Source organism: Phocoena phocoena, chromosome 8 (genome assembly GCF_963924675.1).
Source record: "Phocoena phocoena chromosome 8, mPhoPho1.1, whole genome shotgun sequence".
NCBI lineage: Eukaryota > Metazoa > Chordata > Mammalia > Artiodactyla > Phocoenidae > Phocoena > Phocoena phocoena.
Window position 1 is genome coordinate 59,229,211 of NC_089226.1, and position 23,260 is coordinate 59,252,470.

The following is a 23,260-nucleotide window of genomic DNA, read 5'->3' on the forward strand; positions in this document are numbered from 1 at the left end:
TATGTTTGGTAACGAATTTTTATTTGTGTTTTTAGGACATTCAGTCAGAAGAAGGCTGCTATTGAAAGAGAGTATGCACAGGTAAGCTTGGAAGTGGAGGTCCCCACCCTAGAATACCTCTTCTTTGGCTTAAGGGCAGATATGGTTGTTGGAGAGAAGTGTTGGCATCCCTGTATCCTCCTTTTCTTATTTTTGGTTCTCTCACTTTGATCCTCCTTTTACTCCATTTGAATCCTCAAATGAAGAGCTAATTTGCTTCTTACTACAAAGAATGTTGTGAACATTCTGGGAGAAGATAATAGTCACAATATTTGTAAAGTATTTACAAGTATAACTAATAGTGAATACATTTTACAAGTATATATATTCATTCTCCCTTATATATCCCATACTCTGCAGTTTTATGAAAGGTTAATTATTTTTGTTCAATCAGGTATTTATTTCTCATTAGGTCCCTGTTGATAGAGAATGGCGTGCTTTCAGTGGATGATACGGTGCTATTTATAGGGAAATTTAAGCATTTATTTTATTTTTTAAAAATTTATTCATTCATTCAATCATTCATTCTGTACCGGGTCTTAGTTACGGCATGTGGGATCTTTGTTGCGGCATGCGGGCTCTTAGTTGCAGCATGCGGACTTCTTAGTTGTGACATGAGCACTTCTTAGTTGCAGCATGTGGACTCTTAGTTGTGGTATGCGGACTTCTTGGTTGCAGCATGCAGACTTCTTAGTTATGGCATGTGACCTCTCTGTTGTGGCAGGCATGAGGGATCTAGTTCTCCGACCAGGGATCGAACCTGGGCCCCCTGCATTGGGACCGTGGGGTCTTACCCACTGGACCACTGGGGAAGTCCCATAAGCACTTATTTTAATCAGAATCTTATTTGCTCTCAGATAGCTAAATGTGCCAAGGAAAAATTATGTTGATATATCATTTTGTGAGTATGTAAGAATTAATAACTACCCATTCTTATACAAAAACAGTTTAACATAATTTGGAAATTTTGGCCCTTGTATGCAATTACTTTCCATGTGGAGTAGAATTATAAAATTGATCCCCCCCCCAAAAAAAAATCATAAAAGTAGTATTTGTTACAAAATTTTAAAATACAGGAGAGCACTAGAAGGAAAAATTAACACCCAGGAAATGCTGTACATGATAACCCCTGTTATCAGCGTAATTTGTGTTGTTGCTGCTGCTATTGTTATTATCAATATAAAAAATAAAATTGGGGAATGATTTTATTTGTACTTTGTTTGTTTGATTTTAGTTTTATTCTGGTTTCTTTGTAGTTTACCAGGTAGCTGTCTGCCTTTATTTTATTTTATAGTCTTAGAAAAGGAATTATCTATTTTTGAAAACTTAGATACACTCAGTAATTCATTAATTCAGCTGTTAGTTATTGAGTGCTTATTATATATCAGGTGCTTTACATAATGAATATCATTAGTTCTAACTTTAGTGCTGGACCTTTATTCTTTGCATATATAATAGATACTAGTATTGATAGCTAATATTGATTTAATCCCTACATTGTACTAGGCACTTTGCTGATAATTTTACATATATTATCTGGTTTAATTCTCTGAATAAACCTTTAAAATAGGGAGTTACTATGCTGTTCACAGGTATGTTTTCATATAGTCCCTTTATAGATACGCTTCCATTGGGATCAGAGTATATGATCTGCTTTTAAAATTTAATACAGGGGGGCTTCCCTGGTGGCGCAGTGGTTGAGAGTCTGCCTGCCGATGCAGGGGACACGGGTTCGTGCCCCAGTCCAGGAAGATCCCACGTGCCGCGGAGCGGCTGGACCCGTGAGCCATGGCCGCTGAGCCTGCGCGTCCAGAGCCTGTGCTCTGCAATGGGAGAGGCCACAAAAGTGAGAGGCCCGCGTACCGAAAAAAAAAAAAAAAAAAATTTAATATAGGGAATTCCCTGGTGGTCCAGTGGTTAGGACTGTGCTTTCGCTGCTGAGGGCCCGGGTTCGATCCCTGGTCAGGAAACTAAGATCCCAAAAGCTGCATGGCCAAAAAAAAAAAAAAAAAATTTTTTTTAATACAAAGTGAAAATTTTTTCATGATACATTCTTCTGTAACATATTGTAAAGTTTTAATAATCAAATAAATAGGACTGGTTCATAATTAAAAATATAAAAAAATACATTAAATTTTATGAAAAGTAGCAGTCCTCTGATGTAATGCCAGTCTTTTTCCTCAGAGAAAAGATTAAAAATGGATCCTGTTTTGGTTCTTTGGGTGATCTTTTCCATATCTTTAAATAATGTGCATAATTGATTCTTGATTTATCAACTCTAGACATTATTGCTTGATTACTACTTAATTAAATGAGAAATTAGCTTCTTAAGCCATTCCTTTCCAGCCTACTCTTTCCAATATAATTTGTCAGTATTTTAGTGCCTTTGCTACTTTTCTTTTTTTTTTAAGGGAACTTTATTTTTCTTCTTTATTTCTTCCTTCCTTCCTTCCTTCCTTCCTTGGCTGCGTGGGGTCTTCCTTGCTGCGTGGGCCTTCATTAGTTGCGGTGAGTGGGGGCTACTCTTCCTTGCAGTGTGCAGGCTTCTCATTGTGGTGGCTTCTCTTGTTGCGGAGCATGGGCTCTAGGCGCACGGGCTTCAGTAGTTGTGGCACGAGGGCTTCGGTAGTTGTGGCTTTGGGGCTGTAGAGCGCAGGTTCAGTAGTTGTGGCACAGAGGCTTAGTTGCTCCGTGGCAGGTGGGATCTTCCTGGACCAGGGCTTGAACCCCTGTCCTCTGCATTGGCAGACGGATTCTTAACCACTGCGCTACCAGGGAAGCCCAGCTACTTTTCTAACTCTAAATGATCTACTTAGCCTTCTATCTCTTCTGCTAAACACACACACACATATGTTACATGTATAGATATATGTATTTATGTGTATATACATATACACACGATGCAGTTGAATTATATTTTACAAAGCAGTCAGATTTACTCTTGAAAAATTTCTTTAAATGTCTGTCAGGTAAATTATATCTGGTTATGTTTATATAATTCTATATAATAATGTATGCAAACTGTATAAAGTAGCTAATAGTAGATATTTCAAAATTTCATATTCATAAAGTAGAATATTTCTTTGTCTCTGCTTTGGACAGTTGAGTACATTTATGGAGAGCCAGTTTGCTGACTCTTCTTGTTATTTGTCATATTTGCCTTTTAGATGATATTTTTCAGTGTTTTCCCAGTTAATTTTTCAATTTATTTCTTTTTAATTTATTTACTTTATTTATTTATTATTTTTGGCTGTGTTGGGTCTTTGTTGCTGCGTGCGGGCTTTCTCTAGTTGTGGCGAACGGGGGCTGCTCTTTGTTGCAGTGCGTGGGCTTCTCATTGCAGTGGCTTCTCTTGTTGCAGAGCATGAGCTCTAGGCACGCGGGCTTCAGTAGTTGTGGCTTGTGGGCTTCAGTAGTTGTGGCTCATGGGCTCTAGAGCGCAAGCTTCGTTGTTGTGGCGCATGGGCTTAGTTGTGGTGCATGGGCTTAGTTGCTCTGCGGCATGTGGGATCTTCCCGGACCAGGGATCAAACCCGTGTTCCCTGCATTGGCAGGCGGATTCTTAACCACTGTGCCACCAGGGAAGCCCCTGAATAACTTTTAGATTCAGAGCCATTAATTTCCTTGTTTTTCCACACTGTATTACCTCTCTACCACTTAGTGCATTAGAAAGCAGCATTTCTTGACAGAGTCTCCCAGTATTTCCTCCAGGAATTTTTCCTCTTTGCTGATACCACTCTCTAAGTTTTCATGCAGAAAAGTTTCTTGATCTTAGATGGTGTCAATGGAAGGTTTTCTGACAATGATAAGATAGTACTTAAATGTTTGTTGTTGGAAATGTGTAGGAGTTCATTGTTTCCTCAAGCCACCAAATTCTGTTGTATCCTGATAGCAGTTAAGGGATGTTCTCAATAGTTAGATGCATCCTGATTTCAGAGATCTTAAAATGTTTTAAAAAATGTATTTTGTCAATAGAATTGATGAGATATGTTCTTTTTCCCCCCAGGCTGTGTAGAGATTTCATTGTTTGAAAAAAAGTTGAAACTTGCAGGGGGGCATTAAAGAAAGGATATTCCTAATGCCCTCTTTCTTTCGTAGACTGAGGAATGTGTTGCAAAGTAAAATATTCATAATATTACATATATAGATATAGGTATAAATATAATGTAATATATCCATATTGAGCTTTTTTTTTGGTATGGGAAAAGATATCTAATTGCCGTTTTTTTATTTATTGCCGTAGCCACTAACTACATATTTTTCAATTTATGGACAAGAAGTGGGATACTAATTCAAGGAAAGGCGTTTTCAGTCTGAAATACAACAAATTAATGATGATAGGAAGATTACTTGACTTCTCTGACCTTTTTTTCCCTTCATTTTTGAACGGAGAATGATAACCATTCTTTCTTCCCTTCTTCTCAGCTAGTTCTGGAGACCAGATGCACTGGTCTCCAGAAATGAAGACTTCCCAGTCTATGTTTACACGTATAAGAAATATGAAAATAGTTCCCAATCTATGTTTACACATATAAGATGGTCCTTTGTGTTCTTATTGTGATAGTTTTCCTTTTTTTTTGCAAATTGTTGTAACCTAGCTTTGCTAGATAATAGATTTCCATATTAGAAAGGGAGTGATGAATTAATTATGGGGACCTTTGCATATAATATTAGATAATCCAAGTCCCATTTTTCTGGGAAAGGGTATAAGGTAAGGTAGTTGGAGGATCTTCTTCCCTTTGGAAAAGCACTGTAAAAACTCTGCCCATACGAGAACGTTTACTGTTTCATTAGGGTAACTACTTAACCTTTTTCTTATGCCAGGTTTTTTTTTAGCTGTCTTTGTTTTTTTGTTTTTGGCTGCGTTGGGTCTTCACTGCTGTGTGCAGGCTTTCTCTAGTTGTGGTGAGCGGGGGATACTCTTCATTGTGGTGCACAGTCTTCTCACTGCGGTGGCTTCTCTTGTGGCGGAGCACAGGCTCTAGACGAGTGGGCTTCAGTAGCTGCGGCACACGGGCTCAGTAGTTGTGGCTTGCGAGCTCTAGAGCTCAGGCTTAGTAGTTGTGGCGCATGGGCTTAGTTGCTCCGTGACATGTGGGATCTTCCCAGATCAGGGCTCGAACCCATGTCCCCTGCATTGGCAGGCAGATTCTTAACCACTGCGCCACCAGGGAAGCCCAAGCTGTCTTTAAAAGTCTTTGTAAAAGCTTACAACCACAGCTCAGATTTTGTGCTAGAAATTCATGCAATAGGATCAACTTTATGGAAATTTTCTTTATAACCCAAGTTATCTAGAATGTATCTATAATAAGAATCAATAACAATTATTATCTTAAGCCATAGAGGTTTACAAAGTGAAATTTCCATATGTTAGCCAGCTTTAGATTTTGTAATTTTTACTGAATTGAATTGAAATATGAAGAGAAATTTTGACCTAATGACATTTCCTCTAACTTTTTATTTGAAAAAAACTTCAAATCTGTGGAAAAGTTGACAGAATAATATACTGAAGAATGGTCAATTTCCTCTATATTAACCAATTATTAACATTTTGCCCCATTTACATTATGTAGCTACACTTTTTTTCTAAGCTGGACAGTTTGAAAGTAATTTATAGCTATCATGAGACTTTTCATCCACTTACTTTACTTTGCATCTTCTGAGAACAAGATCATTTTCCAAAATAACTAATGTCATTATCATATCCAAGATAATGAATAATAATTCTATAATGTCATTTAATATGTAGTTTGTATTCACATTTCCTCATTTATTCCCAAAATGTCTTTTATAGCTGTTTTTCCAAGATCCAGTTAAGGTTTACACATTACGTTTGGTGTCTCTTGATTTTATTTAGAATTTTTCTTTCACCTTTTTTGTTTTTCATGACATTGACTTTTTGAAAAATCTGGTCATTTTACTTTTTTAAAAAAATTACATTATTATTGACTGTAGTCCCCAACTGTACATTTCATGCCCATGACTCATTTATTTTGTAACTGGACGTTTGCACCGTTTAATTTCTCTCACCTATTTTACTCATCTGGTCATTTGTCTTGTAGGAAGTTTTTTCGAATTGTCCAGGTATTTTCTTCATGATTAGATCTAGGTTAAATTTTTAGCAAAAATACTACATAGGTGATGTTGGATCTAATAAGATTTTATGGTTTGTTTTGGCGAGTCTGATAGATTAGGACATATCACCGATATTGCCGTTTTCAAGCCTGATTGAATCTTTAACAGTGATAGTAGATTTTTATCATTTATCAGTTTTCAAAATTATCTCTCGAGCCATTTCTGTTTTATTGGTTTTTTGCTATATCACATTTTGCTGGTGCTCTAAAAAAAATGAAGATTTGTTACATTAAAAGTATTTGGTGAGGCATAATTAAAGAAAAATTAAACATTTGAGAATTTGTTTTAATTTTAACTTATAAGTTAACTTTATCTGTTAACTTATTTTAACTTATTTTAGTTTAAGTTATTAAAGTTTTTAAAATGTCAGAGCCTGTATATTCTTAACTTACAATTATACATATTTAAAAATCAACTGAAAATCAGAACATTTGTCATTATTGTGGGAATTTCTTTCAGAGAGTCTGCTAGTTGTTAACTTGAAAGTATGTGAAACATTTATGTTACCAACTGTGTAATGGATAATGTTTGATAATGACACTAGTATAAGCTTCCTTTTTGGGACGTTCCATAGTTTTGGCTATTATTTGTTGTTGGTACATCATCTAAATAGTCAAAACTATTTAAATAGCTTTAAAAGAAATGGAATCACAATTTATGTGAACAGCTGCTTTGAATTTTTAATTTCCTCTATCAATTTTACCAATTTTAAAAGTCTTTAAAAATATAGTAGTTGTGTTTTGGTTTCTTTTTGGTATCTAATATTAATATTTAATATTCTTTTAAGTATTTTAATATTTTGGTTTGTCTCTGTCAGGAGCTTAATCGTGTGAATATTGATGTTTCCTTAGTTAGACCATAAGATGAATGGAATCTATACTCTAGCAGGATTTACTCCACTTAATTTTTTTATAAAAGTATCATTTTAAAATTAGTTTATTTTAAGATATACCACATTTCATGTATTGAGAAAATATTTTGAGCACTCTTCTAGGTACTGTGGATATAGCACTGTCCAAAAAAGAAGAAAAAAAAGTTCTAGCACTTACAGGACTTATATTCTATGGTTGTATATTGTCTTCCAATTAAATATATTAAATTCTTTCTTGTCAGGCAATTCCCTGGTGGTTCAGTGGTTAGGACTCTGCACTTTCACTGCCAAGTGCCTGGGTTCGATTCCTGGTTGGGGAACTAAAAATCCCATAAGACACACAGCACAGCCAAAAACTTAATAATAAAATTAAAGAATAAAAAAAATTTAAAAAGAAGTTAAAAATTCTTTCTCTTCAAAGCCACTGATGTGGCATTATAGTCAACTGAAAAGAATGACCTTTATAGAATTATTACTTGTGGTATATGTTGTCATCCTCTACACAAAGAATTGATGGGCCAAAAAGGTTGAGTATTATTTGTGAGATTTAGAGATCATACAGATGAGCTATCCCAATAAAAAAATATCATAAAGGAAAAGAATTTAAGTGGGATTGATCAGATGACAGCAACTTGAAAAATAGTACCTCAAGTACATGCACACTAAACTTGTAATACATTTTTAGGGAGATGTTAGAAGAAAGAAAGAAAATAATACTATGTATACCTATTTACACTTGAAGGGATTTGAGCCCTGAACTCTTTCAAGTTTCTTGGTACTTTCAGTTTCCTACAAGAGTATTAATGTTTTATGTATTAATGTTTATTAATGGTTTGTGAAATTCCAAAAATAATAGATAATAGATGTATTATTCAAAAATAATAGATGTATTGCATATCTATTTATACAAACAGAGCAAGTGAATCTCTGAAAACACAGAAGCCATATGAGTCACTAACAACATTAAGTATTGGTGTAAAATTTAGTCTGGCTTTTGACTGTAGTTAGCTAACCACTGAGGTATTGGTAAAATCATTTGCAGTACTCAAACTGAAATTGCTAAAGGCAAGTTCTGTGTATTAATATACTTACTGTAGTCTTTGGCAGAATGCTGCTAGTGAAGGAAGGATACAAAAGGTTACTGTGGCTAGAGAGAAAGAGCAGGAAAAGATTGTGGACTTTAAGGGTGGCTCCTTGTCTGAGGACAAACACAGAGCAAACACAGGCACCCTGTCAAAAAGCCTGTGGTTATCACCACAGTCCCACCTCAAGTGCAACTTTTTGCTATTTTTATTCTTTTAAGAAATAAATTTATGAAGAGTTGGGAGTACTACCCAAGAAGTTAGTGTTGTGTATATGTGGCAGGGTTCTTTTTTGGTAAATTTCATCAGCATAAAAGTTTAAAATGTAACATATTTTAGCTGTGTACACCTAGCTTTCTGGACATTGCTATTAAAGAAGCATTGGTAAAATTATTTGAAATGGTGGACTGTATACTTGGAGTTTTCTATTTTGCCAGTCTTGTCCTGTAAAACAATAAGGATAACTATCTTGAGAGAAAGTTGAGGGTTGTTTTCTGTGTTCATGTTGATACTTATGTTTTTAAATTATTTTATTTTATTTTTGAGCTCCTTAGCTTGCAACAATGGTTAGAAATAAATTTTGGGAGAAAAGCAGTCTGATTTTTTTCTTCAAAATACTTGATATACATAGTTTGATTTTTAAAGTTTTAAAAACTGTTGAAAGAAGCACTGGTGGATGTGAGTAAATGTTAGTATTCTTGGGCATGTAGATTTGCTAGTTTTGTCTTCTTTTTTGAAACTTTGTTATATTTAGTTTTATTATCTTGCTTGTTATTTGGCTCTGCTGCCATATATTATTGAGGAATTAATATGCAAAATATACTTTTTAAAATTTATTTTTTATTTTTTTGTTGAAGTACAGTTGATTTACAATATTGTATTAGTTTCAGGTATACATACAACATAGTGATTCAGTGTTTTGCACATTATATTCCATTATAGGTTATTACAAGATATTAGGTATAATTCCCTGTGCTGTACAGTAAATCATTGTTGCTTCTCTATTTTATGTAGTTTGTATCTGTTAATTTCATACCCCTAATTTGTTCCTCCTTCCTTTCCTCTTCCCTTTGGTAACCACAAGTTTGTTTTCTATATCTGTGAGTCTTTCTGTTTGGCATATACATCTATTTGTATTATTTTTTAGATTTTACATATAATTGATATCATATAGTATTTGTCTTTCTCTGTCTGACATTTCACTAAGCATTATATTCTCTAGTTATGTCCACATTGCTGCAAATGGCAGTATTTCATTCTTTTTTGTGGCTGAGTTAATATTCCACTGTGTGTGTGTGTGTGTGTGTGTGTATCTCACATCTTCTTAACCCACTTGTCTGTTGATGGGCACTTGGGTTGCTTCCATGTCATCATGGCTGTTGTAAATAGTGCTGCTATGAACATTGGGATGCATGTATCTTTTAGAATTAGTGTTTTCCTTTTTCCTGATACAGACCCAAGAGTGGAATTGTTGGATCATGTGGTAGTTCTATTTTTAGTTCTTTAAGGAACCTCCATACTGTTTTCCAGAGTGGCTGCACCAATTTACATTCCCACCAACAGTGTAGAAGGGCTCTTTTCTCCACGTCTCTCCAACATTTGTTATTTGTAGACTTTTAATGATAGCCATTCTAACAGGTGTGAGGTGATACCTCATTGTGTTTTTGATTTGCATTTCTCTAATAGTTAGCAATGTTGAGCATTTTTTCATGTGTCTGTTAGCTATTTGTATGTCTGCTTAGGAAAAATGTCTATTCAAGTCTTCTGCTCATTTTTTGATTAGGTTGTTTTTTTGATATTGAGTTATGTGAGCTTTTTTTTTTTTTTTTTTTTGCCGTTCGCGGGGCTCTCACTGTTGTGGCCTCTCCCGTTGCGGAGCACAGGCTCTGGATGCGCAGGCTCAGCGGCCATGGCTCACGGGCCCAGCTGCTCCGCGGCATGTGGGATCTTCCCAGACCGGGGCACGAACCCGTGTCCCCTGCATCGGCAGGCGGACTCTCAACCACTGCGCCACCAGGGAAGCCCTGTGAGCTGTTTTTATATTTTGGATATTAACCACTCATCAGTTGCATCATTTGGAGATATTTTTTCCCATTCAGTAGGTTGTCTTTTTGTTTTGTCTGTGGTTTCCTTTGCTGTGCAGAAGCTATTATGTTTAATTAGGTCCTATTTGTTTTTGCTTTTATTTGTTTTGTCAGGCATTATTTCTTCAAATATTCTCTCTGCCCTTTTCTCTCTTCTCCTTCTGGGATTCCCACAATGCATAATTAGTCTGCTTGATAGTATCACACACTTTCCTTAGGCTCTGTTTGCTTTTCTTCAGTCCTTTTTTCTTTCTCGTCCTCATACTTGACAGTTTTCATTGTCCTGTCTTCAAGTTCACTGATTCTTCTGTCTGCCCAAATTTGCCATTGAATTCCTTCAGTGAAATTTTCATTTCAGTTATTGCACTTTACAGCTATAAAAATTGTTTGGTTTCTTTTTTAGATTTTTCCATTTCTTTATTGATATTTCCATTTTGTTCACATATTGTTTTCTTGACTTCCTCCACATCTTCCTATAGTTCTTTGAGCATCTTTAAAGTCTTTGTCTAGTTTGTCTGCCATAAGTTCTTTCTCAGGGACAGTGTCAGTTGATTTATTTTTTTCCTCTGAATGAGCCATACTTTCTTGTGTCTTTGTATGCCTGTGATCTTTTTTGTTGTTGTTGTTGAACGCTAGATATTTGAATCTAATAACGTGGTAACTCTGGAAATCAGATTCTCCCCTTTCCGAAGGGTTTGGTGTTTTTTGTTGTTTTTGCTTTTTGATTGTTATAGTTTGTCTCTGTGCCAAGTATCAGCCTGAGGTATAAACTTAAGTCATTCTCAGGTTTTTTCTGAGCCTTTCTCTGTACATGCATGGACACTTTCTAATTTTCCCTTTATATGTAGTAGTTTTTGAATTTTCTAGTCTTTAATGTCTGGCTCCTTAAAGGGAAAAAGTGAAAAATGACAGGAGGGAAAAGGGTGCTAGTCCCTTAAATTCCCTCAAAATCACTTCATCTGGAGGTGGAGGTGCTTTCAGCAGTGGGGGAAGGGGTAGGTTACTTAAACAAGAATGGCTGCCTGCCTCTTTGTCTGCACCTCTGTGATCAGAAGCAGCAATCAGCAGTCAGAACAGAGATCACTGATATTTAGAGTACAGTGTCTTTTTTGCCCATCCTGGTTCTTGGAAGTTATGTGCAAGGTGCTTCAGGAACACGTAACACAAGCTGAGCTGCCTGCCATGTGCCACGAGTAAAGGATGGATAGCTGCTACTGTGTGAAGAATTGAAATTGACTGGAAAAAACCCTGCAATTTACCGTAGCATCCACATCTTCCCCTGGAAGTTGCTAACCTTCAAGGTCTTCAGAGTTCCAAAATAGTTACAGCAGATAGATTCTACCAGAGCAGTTGTTGTGTAGGTAGGGAGACTGATTCCTGGTGCTTCCTACTCCATCATTTTTCCAGAATCCTCCTCCCATTGTCTTCTTTTTAACCTAGAGTCTAATGTGCTTCTGACTTCAACCCTGATCATAGCTTCGCTTTCTGGTCCAGGGAGATGATTACCTCATTTTGATGCCCATCTTTGTCTTATTGGTTTTCTCCTTTAATTTCTCATTTATGTATATTTTGAGTAGGGTGGGCAAACATTGCATCAGAGCATGAATTTATTGTATGATCTTCACTTAAAGTCTTTCTTTCTTTTAAATAAATTTATTTTATTTATTTACTTTTGGCTGCATTGGGTCTTCGTTGCTGGGCGTGGGCTTTCCTAGTTGCGGAGAGCAGGGGCTACTCTTCATTGCAGTGTGCGGGCTTCTCATTGCGGTTACTTCTCTTGCTGTGGTGCTAGCATGGGCTCTAGGCACGTGGGCTTCAGTAGTTGTGACACATGGGCTCAGTAGATGTGGCTCGTGGGCTCTAGAGCACAGGCTCAGTAGTTGTGGCGCACAAACTTAGTTGCTCCGTGGCATGTGGGATCTTCCCTGACTAGGGCTTGAACTCGTGTCCCTTGCATTGGCAGGCGGATTCTTAACCACTGTGACACGAGGGAAGCCCTAAAGTCTTTCTTAGATAGTATTTATGGCTCCCTTTGGCTCTGGCATTGTATGGTATATTGTTGCCCATTTCTCCTGGAAAACTTTCTGACTGGAATGTATTCCCTCATTGCCTTTGAGTAGGAGCACAGGAAAAACAAAACAGTGCTATCCTGGGTACTTTTCCACACCCTTGGTATTAGAAAGATCAGGATGTCTCAAAATAAATCATGAGTTCTTGGGATTTTATGTTTGAATTTACTAGTGACCGAGAATAGTAAGAAATGTGCACAAATTAAGACATGAATAGTGCCTCAACTTCCTGAACCGCTAGATTTGGTATACTTAGATTTTGGGTTAAAAGTCTCCCTTGTACATGTATTATTTTCCTTGAGGTTTAACTTTAACTAGTGATTACATTTGCATTCATTTAGTGAATTTATCAAAAAATTATTAACTCCTTTTTCAGTAATACAGACACAGAGGTTAGAGCTAGGCTTTGAATGGTGTTATATCATATTTGATCAGGGTGTATTCCACCTAGTTTTTTAAAAAAACCTTTTAGTAAGGATAGTGGGTATACCAGGACAATATACAATTTGCTTTGCTTGTTAAAATAGGAGTACTTTTTAAGCTTTTTTTCTTTCTTTCTTTTTGGCTGTGTTGGGTCTTTGTTGCTGCGTTTTATTTATTTATTTTTGGCTTCATTGGGTCTTTGTTGCTGCATGTGGGCTTTCTCTAGTTGTGGCCAGTGGGGGCTGCTCTTCGTTGTGGTGCAGGCTTCTCATTGCAGTGGCTTCTCTTGTTGTGGAACAGGGCTCTAGGCACCTGGGCTCAGTAGTTGTGGCGCACGGGCTTAGTTGCTCCACGGTGTATGGGATCTTCCCGGACCAGGGCTCGAACCTGTGTCCCCTGCATTGGCAGGCAGATTCCCAACCACTGTGACACCAGGGAAGTCCCAGGAATATTTTTTGATGCTATCATAAATGAGACTGTTTTCTTGATTTCCTCTTTGTATAGAGTGTTGTTATAAAGAAGCACAACTGTTTTTTGTATGTTGATTTTTATATTCTGCAACTTTACTGAATTCATTTATTCTGATGTTTTTTTTTAATAGAGTCTTTAGGGTTTTCTGCATTTGAAATTATGTATTTGTAAACAGATAATTTTACTTTTTCCTTTCTGATTAGGACGCCTTTTATTTATTCTTGTCTGATTGCTCTTGCTAGTACTTTCAGCACTATGTTGAATAGAAATGGCAAGAGTGGGCACCTCATGTATTGTAAGTTGTGTATATAACCTTTTATCATGTTTTGTACTAGTAGTCTTAAAGTCAAGAATCTAGTCAGTTTGATTTTTAAGTGATTGATGGGCAGATTGTGATGACATCCAGTTATACCAGTGTTACATTGAGATGTTACATCTGAGATTGTCCATTTTAAACTGAATATTGGTATATGTAGTATACTATGTAATGCCTGATTTTTAGAGCCCTTTATGCAGTAATAACCTCAGGTCTTAATGCCAAGTTGCTATGGCATAAGCCTGACTGGTTTTATGACATTAGAAAAAAATGTTGCAAAACTTTTAAAGAATGCAGAATTGGCAGTCCTGGTGGCTCAGTGCCTCATGCCCCTCTTAGCTCACTGAAAGGCTGAGGGATTCTCATTCCTGGTATAGCTGTGGGGGTGCAGTACATTATTTGGGAAGCTCTGATTTAAAGCTAGTAGAGAGACATGGAATGGATCCTCCTTCAGAGCCTCCAAAAAGGAGCCAAGCCTGCTGACACTTTCATTTCAGACTTCTAGTCACCAGAACTGTGGAAGAATACGTTTCTCTTGTTTTAAACTACCTAGTTTGTGGTACTTTGGTACAGCAGCCCTGGGAAATGGATACAGTAACCAACTATAATTTTCCTATTCAAATATTAATTTGAGCTTCTTCATGTAGCTATACATGTAGCTTCATGTATAAATATGATTGAAAAGAGGACCTTCTCCCTCCTAAGTTATGATAACCATAGTTTTTGGAGTACTAAGTTTATGTTAGACATAATTATTTTATTTAAATTCTTATAATAAACACTGTAAGATACTGGCTATTATACCTACTTTTAAAATAAAGACACCGAGGCTCAGAAAGGGCACCCCTCACACAGTCTGAATGTTGGTGTCTGACCAAAAGCCTGTGTTTTCTTTCCTGTCTCACTGTTTCTGTATGTACTTACAGAGGTCAGTTTCCGTTGGTGTTTATAGATTTTCTTGGGTAACTCACAATTAACTTTTTTATAATCTAGACAAATAAAAAATGATGGTCTCTTAAATGTACCAACCTTTTCCAAAAGTTCTGAGTTCTGTATAATTTTAGTATTTGTTTGAATTTCTTATTTTCAGCCAGGGGCCAGAGTATAGAACCAATTTATTTCATTCTATTATATCATTCTGTTCCTTTGGGATCATTGAATGGCTAAAACCAGTAGGTACCAAAAATTTCTCATGGGAGGTTCAGGAGCCTTAGAGTTATGTGTAGAGAATCAGAATGATTAGATATCCATTCTTGTTTATTAATAGCTTTAAATAGATCATTCAGAACAAATAGTTAGTAGTCGATTTTTATTTAAGAGAACCCCCCAAATGTAGGGACTGCCAGTAAAGACTAATATAATTGAAAGGGTATCATCTATCCCATTTATGATGACTGGTCATAGAGAAAATCAACCCTATTATCTGTCTTCAGTGGAAGGAGATGACATAGTCCTGAACATGATGGTTTTGTGCTCATGTTTGATTACAGATAATTTTGGGGGAGAGGTTGTGACATTGCCGAGTAAATATTGAAACACTGCAGGGATCAAATGCATACTTGTGCAGCTTCTCCATTCAATCCCTTTTCTAAACAGTATTTATTAATAGTGTAGTTCGACTAACACTGAGGACCTACCATGTGGCAGGTGCTGTTAGGTGGTGAGGATATCATTAATAAAATTAGAATATTTCCTTTTCAGATACAAGTTTTTTATATTGGTAATGGAAAGTAACATTTTAATTGAGCTGGGGGAAGATAAAATAAAAACTATTTGTGGGCTTCTCTGGTGGTACAGTGGTTAAGAATCCACCTGCCAGTGCAGGGGACAGGGGTTCAGGCCCTGGTCCGGGAAGATCCCACATGCCGCGGAGCACCTAAGCCCCTGCACCACAACTACTGAGCCTGCGCTCTAGAGCCCCTGAGCCACAACTACTGAAGCTAGCGTGCTTAGAGCCTGGGCTCCATAACAAGAGAAGCCACTGCAATGAGAAGCCCGTGCAGCGCAACAAAGAGTAGTCCCGACTTGCCGCAACTAGAGAAAGCCTGCGCACAGCAATGAAGATCCAACGCAGCCAAAAATAATAAATAAATTAAAAAAAAAACTATTTGCAAATATGTTATAAAAGTGGAATTTTAAAAAATGGTATATATAGGTAGATAATTTACTTGATATTATACATAGTTTAAGCTTTAGAACTAAAATGGAGGGGGAATGCCTTCTAGGATATTATAAAACCTGAAAAAAGAGAAGCAGTCTCTGCAAAATGAAATATTTTTATTTATTTGTAGTTATTAATAGGAATAATATAGCACTGGTTACTTTTTTTAACATCTTTATTGGAGTATAATTGCTTTACAATGGTGTGTTAGTTTCTGCTGTATAACAAAGTGAATCAGCTGTACGTATACATATATCCCCAAATTCCCTCCCTCTGGCATCTTCCTCCCACCTTCTCTATCCCACCCCTCTAGGTGGTCACAAATCATCAAGCTGATCTCCCTGTGCTATGCGGCTACTTCCCACTAGCTATCTATTTTACATTTGGTAGTGTATATATGTCTCTGCCACTCTGTCGCTTCGTCCCAGCTTACCCTTCCCCCTCCCAGTGTCCTCCAGTCCATTCTCTACATCTGTGTCTTTATTCCTGACCTGCCCCTCTTCAGAGCACTGGTTACTTTGTGATGGAATTTAATTGCTGTGTTGTTACATTCCTCTTAAAAGTAAAAAGGACATGGTTGCTGTCTTTGAGTAAGTCTTAGTCTAATGGAGAAATAGACCCATAAACAAATGAAACTAGCTCACCTCGTTTTGCGAAGGAGAATCATTGTTCATCGTCAAATAAATGCATATCTAATGCTCCTCAGTAGAGCACTGCTTCATAGTATTGCCCACGTGAGAGAAGCTTCAGCACTTTAAATCATCAGGTGAGTTCAAATTTGGGATTCATATCTGAAATCACTTTTTATCTTTCATTTCAATGTGCATGTTATGTTATTTACAATCAACAATTACATAGGTCTGTTGTTTGTTGTATCTTAGCATCAGTTGTTCTGTAGTAGGACTGCCTGTCTCTTTGATGCACTCTATACAACCTGCAGAGTGACTTTTGAATATGCAGTATAGCCTATGTTTTAAATCAGCTGGTCCCAAAGAATTTACAAATTGGGTGAAACGCCATCCAAGCTTTTAATGTGTTGTATGGGAAAAAATATGAACAGAAATTTAATTTTATAAACTGCCATTACTCTAGCATAAATAGTTGCTCTTTCTGATTTTCTAAGTTGGTTTGCTTTATGGATTTTCTGAGAAAGCAGGAGGTAATCTAATGCTTTTACTTTAAAAGAGGGAACCGTAACACTGTCTAGGAAGCATTCCATGATAGCACTCATACCTCATTTCCCCACCTATAGAGTCCTTAAATACAGGATTATATTTCCCTTGTGATTTATTTCTAGCACTTAGTACAATATCTGGCACATTATACGTGCTTAAATAACATCTGATGCATGAAGAATGCTCTTTTCATGTGTGCTGTGTTAGAAATTACAATTCAGAGTGAGAATCAATAAAATGTTATTCTTAAGCTGAGAAAGTGATATTAGTAGAGGGAAATAGAAGCATGTCTTTTGACTAATAATTGAGAGCTACAGGTGGCTCATGTGGTATAAATTACTGCTTTATCTTCTCAGAAATTAATCATTTAATGAAGTTTACATTTAAATAGTTTGCAAAAACTTTATTTCTCATAGTGGGATTAAACTTTTACATCCATTTAATGACACTTGCCTTTGACTTTTAGAGTATTATATGTATATAATTTAGCAGAGTTATATATATATATATAATTTAGCAGTATTATATGTGTATAATTTAGCAGAATTATAGTCTTAGTCTTCATGCATTAATAAATGTAAACTAAACATTGATTCAAGGAGTATTCATTTTTATTGAACTGCTGTTAATGTTATTAACTGTTATTTTAATGAACAGTTATTCAAATAATTGTTTTAGTGACTTAAACATTAGAACTTGGTGAATTTTTGCATATGAGCAAGTGGTTTCTTAAATCAGTTTTTCAGGGTAGCTGCAAAGATAAGTAAAACTTGATTCGTATCCTCAAAGGATTTATAATCATGTAGGATAAAACAGATATGTAAATGAGTATAGTATAAGGCAAAATCAGGTGGTTTCCAAATCACAGTTGTATTCAGCAAGATTGTAAGCAGAAACAATGCATACTAGTAGTGAATGATGAGAGAAGACTGTGGATAAAGCATTCACTGTCAATTACTGTTGGAATAAGGTACTCCAGTTCTTAAAGTGAGGTTCCCGTTGTCCTGTTTGGCTCAGTTCTTAAGAACTAGGGCCTATTTTCAGTGTTTTTAGATTTTGTGAATTAGAAATCTTGACTATTTGCTAAAGATGGGTCTCTGGAGGATAAGAATTTTCTAAATGAAGAGTATAGCCTGATGGTTAAGAGTATGGTTTGAATTCCACCTCTGTCACTTATTAGCTGTATAACCTTGAGCAGTTTACTTAACCCTCAGTGCTTCAGTTTACTGATCTATAAAATAGTATGATGATGATGATAATAATAATACCATGTAGGGTGGTCATTTGTCTTTATTTCTTATTAGAGTATGCTTTCTCAGGGATAGACACTTCATAGCAAAATAAATGGCTGGAGAGTCAGATAAACAAGACACTGTCCATGTGCGTGCGTGCTCACGCATAGACTAAGACTCCAGTTGTAGTGCAGTGAGATTAGAACTATACTGAAAATAAGAGCAGGGAAACTGAGCGTTTTAGAGTAGGTTTTTAATCTGGAATTTTTAATCTATTGTGGGCTTCATTCAGGGAGAGAGCAACCGTTTCTTTCCTTTTTTTTTTTTTTTTTTTTAGACATTGACTTTTACGTTTGGAACAGTTCTGGAATTCTGAGGATTCTAAAAGCCTGGATGTTAGTTACCTAAGTACCTTCTCTGATTTTTAAAATATTTTCTCTGACTCCTTAAAAATGATCAGTGCAAAATTAATGAGACCCCCCCTTTCTTCTATTTAATTTTCCATTATTCTCTGTGTGCTGTTAACTAATTCTCTATTTCTGTGGTTTCAATTCAAATCATTTATTTTTATTATTTTTTTTGTGGTATGCGGGCCTCTCACTGTTGTGGCCTCTCCCGTTGTGGAGCACAGGCTCCGGACGCGCAGGCTCAGCGGCCATGGCTCACAGGCCCAGCCGCTCTGCGGCATGTGGGATCTTCCTGGACTGGGGCACGAACCCGTGTCCCCTGCATTGGCAGGCGGACTCTCAACCACTGCGCCACCAGGGAAGCCCAATTCAAATCATTTAATCTGTACTTGTGAATAAAATTGGGCTCATTCCAAATCTTTCTTTGTAGCCAAGTATATTGTAGTCACTAAATTTTTCATCTAATATACTGAAAGGGTGTTAAAATGTTAATATGCTTTATATTGTTCCCTTTTATTATTAATACATCTAAACATACAGCAAAGTTGAAAGAGTATAACAGTTAATACCCATATACCCACCACCTACATTCTACCATTAACATTTAGTATACTTGCTTTATCACATATCCATCCATATTTTGATCATTGTATCATTCAGTATTCAATTTTATTTTTGGTGTGTTTCAAAGTAAATTGCAGACATCAGGACACTTCCCTCTAAATACCTCAAGTGTGCTTCGTTTTTGAAAGATCTATTTTTTTCCCTTTTTTGTTTTGTTCAGAGTTGATGTTTTAATACTTTTTATTTTCTATTTATATGCTTTATTTTAATTTTGGACTGAACTCACTGCAGTTAATTCTGTTACTAGAACTTCTCATTATTAATGCTCAAAACTAGATTTGCTTTTTTTTGGGTTTGGATTTTTTGTAGTCATGTAATTCAATTTTCTTAAATATTTTTGGCTTACATAATTATAGCATTTTTACCCTATAGTTTCCAATACTTTAGGATATGATTGCTGATACAAGTTTTGAAGATAAGTTCTCCATACCATTAGACATTAAAAGTATTTCTTGTTTTTAAACTATGTAGAAGATCTCAACTAGCTTATGAACTGTTTTTAGTCAAGAATTGTATATCATCTTTCCTTATGGCTTGTAACTTCTTGAAAGGAAGAACTCAAATATTCGTTGATATATTGACTCTATGATATCAATGCTCAAGATATTCTGGGCACTGTTATTCTAAAGTTGAAAGTTTAAAAACAAATCCTAACATATTTTTCAGCAACTTTCAAGAATTATATTCATTATATATGTGGTGTATATTATAATGGAATTCAAAAAATCATAATAGGAAATTATTCAAGAGCTATGTAATAGTGAGGCATTGTTCTCAGAATAACAGGATATCCTTCTATTTTATAGACTTTGCATTTCCAGCCTATAGAAGAATATAATGACCTACTCTGGGCATAACTTTTTACAAAAATAATTTTATTATTTTAAAATAATTGAACCTTGGACATTGAATTTGATAACTATTATAGATTAACTTGTTATTTTAGAATTGGATTCCAAGTAACAAATAAAATCCAAAGCACATCAAACTAAAATGATCTTTTCTACTATTTTCGTTGTTGCTTCTTGAAATCTATATAGGATACCATTTTTTGAAAATGTTCAAAGTGCAATTAGATAAAAATTATAACAGAAGAAGGTCATTTTTCCCTCTGATCCACACACAGATGCACTCCTGTAGTTGGAACTCTTGTTTGTCTGGCTTGAAGATTCTTTTGGGTCTTCCAGATTTAGTGCTTATTCTTCTATCTGGATCAGATAAATCAAAATCAGACATGCAAATTAGAGTTTTAGGATACCCAGAGACAGACACCATGTAGAGGGGTTTTACATGCCCTTCATTCTCTGTCAGAGGTGATGCCTAAGTAGTATCTAAACTTAATTCTTCTGGCCCTGTGTCTGCAGGTAGGAATGTTTAATTATCTTAATGGTCCTGAGCTCCAGTAATGTCTTTGCTTATTGGATGATTGGGGCAGAAAAACAGAGAAGCCTTCTCAAAATTATGTTCAGCCATCTAGAGCAAGGGTTGGCAAACGTTTTTTTTTCTTTCTTCAAAGGACCAGAGAGTAAATATTTTAGACTTTGAGGGCCATATGCTCTCTGCCACAACTGTCCAATTTTGCTGTTGTAGAGTGAGAGTAGCTGTAGATGGTTGGTAAACAAATACATGTGATTGTGTTCCAAGGTTTATTTAGAAAAACAGATAGCAGGTTGTAATTTGCCAACCTGTGCGATATTGCTGTGCTTCTTGAACTACCTGTTGTGAGGATTTTTTTTTTCTTTAATAATTTGTGCATGGGGGAGGGGGAAGGGTAAGCTGTGACAAAGTGAGAGAGAGGCATGGACATACATACACTACCAAACGTAAGGTAGATAGCTAGTGGGAAGCAGCCGCATAGCACAGGGAGATCAGCTGGGTGCTTTGTGATCGCCTGGAGGGGTGGGATAGGGAGGGTGGGAGGGAGGGAGATGCAAGAGGGAAGAGATATGGGAACATATATAACTGATTTATTTTGTTGTAAAGCAGAAACTAACACACCATTGTAAAGCAATTATACTCCAATAAAGATGTTAAAAAAAATTAAAAAATTAAAAAATAATTTGTGCATGGACACTTTTATAAAGTACAATAAAAGTAAATTACTAGGAAAACAAAATTTATTTTTTAATGATAATTTATTCATTTTAATAGTCCTTTTTTAAAAAAATCTTTTGGCCACACCACATGGCATGAAGGATATTAGTTCCCCGAACAGGAGCTGCACCTGTGCCCCCTGCATGGGCAGCACAGAGTCTTAACCACTGGACCACCAGGGAAGTCCCTGGAAAATGAAATTTAAAAAGACAAAATATAAGCCTAAAATTTTAGATTAAACAGATAATTACATTTCAATAAGTATAATTAAAACAGTTGTATGTAAGGAAAAAGAAAAGAATTAGAAATATTATAAATGTTGTTACTGGAAAGTATCTTCTAGCCTATTAATATTGAGTTGCTATAAGCAGTCATAATTTTTTTGTCATTCTACAGTTCTAACAAAACAAAAAGTTGAGTGGAATTGCAACCCATTTATTAAATGTCTATATACACTCTAACAAACATTGTATATATCAATAAAATTTTTAATATGTCAAATAAATTTGCTTCTTGCTGTTACTTTATCTAATCTAGGTTGGATTGACAACAGTGCTATTCACAAGAGATAATGTATATCTAAACTATTCCTATGTTTTATTTTAACAACATTCAGTGTAGAGAAACCAGACTCACAGAGGTGTGTTGATGAGAATGGGAGAAGAGATTTAAAAGAAATTTCAACTAACTCAGGATATTCATTTCTAACTTTTTTTCTAAGATGAAGCAAATGGTTTTTTATTTACAGAATACATTTTTCATTAGTAGTCAGTTCCAACAATTTGACCTGTAGAGTTATAATTAAATTTAAATTCTCTCTCAATTAAAGAGATGGATTCTGGAGTCATAAATGTCCTGTATATGGATCTTCTTTTGATGGGAAAAGAAGATTGAAAATGTTTCATCAAATTTGTAAGGTGTGTTCAAACTTTAAATGACACAATAGACCAAATAGACTTAATTGATATTTATAGGACATACTACCTGAAAGTGGCAGAATACACTTTCTTCTCAAGTGCTCATGGAACAGTCTCCAGGATAGATTACATCTTGGGTCACAAATCAAGCTTTGGTAAATTTAAGAAAATTGAAATCGTAGCAAACATCTTTTCCGACCACAGCGCTATGAGATTAGAAATAAATTACAGGAAAAAAACTGTAAAAGAAATACAAACACATGGAGGCTAAACAATACTCTACTAAATAACCAAGGGATCCCTAAAGAAATTAAAGAGGAAATCAGAAAATACCTAGAAACAAATGACCATGAAAACACAATAGACCAAAACCTATGGGACGCAGCAAAAGCAGTTCTAAGAGGGAAGTTTATAGCAATACAATCCTACCTCAAGAAACAAGAAACATCTAAAATAAACAACCTAACCTTACACCTAAAGCAACTAGAGAAAGAAGAACAAACAAAACCAAAGTTAGTAGAAGGAATGAAATCATAAAGATCAGAGCAGAAATAAATGAAATAGAAATGAAGAAAACAGTAGCAAAAATCAGTAAAACTAAAAGCTGATTCTTTGAGAAAATAAACAAAATTGATAAAGCTTTAGCTAGACTCATCAAGAAAAAAAGGGAGAGGACTCAAATCAGTAAAATTAGAAATGGAAAAGGAGAAATTACAGCTGACACCATAGAAACACAAAGTATCACAAAGGATCATAAGAGAGTACTACAAGCAACTATATGCTAATAAAATGGACAACCTGGATGAAATGGACAAATTCTTAGAAAAGTACAGCCTTCCAAAACTGAACCAAGAAGAAATAGAAAATATGAAACTGTGATTAAAACTCTTCCAACAAACAAAACTCCAGGACCAGATGGCTTTACAGGTGAATTCTATCAAACATTTAGAGAAGAGCTAACACCCATCCTTCTCAAACTCTTCCAAAAAATTGCAGAGGATGGAACACTCCCAAACTCATTCCACGCGAGGCTACCATCACCCTGATACCCAAACCAGACAAAGATATCACAAAAAAAGAAAACTACAGGCCAATATCACTGATGAACATAGACGCAAAAATCCTCAACAAAATACCAGCAAACAGAATGCAACAACACA

At 35.7% G+C, this 23,260-nt stretch overlaps 1 protein-coding gene across 1 annotated transcript in view; it reads left to right on the forward strand.

Moving 5' to 3' along the window:
* FCHSD2 (FCH and double SH3 domains 2) overlaps positions 1 to 23,260 on the forward strand; it is a 301,858-nt gene that overhangs the window by 47,998 nt on the left and 230,600 nt on the right. The window contains exon 3 of the mRNA XM_065882104.1: positions 36 to 81. Coding sequence (XP_065738176.1) covers positions 36 to 81 — 46 coding nt within the window. The remainder of the gene's footprint in view (positions 1 to 35; positions 82 to 23,260) is intronic.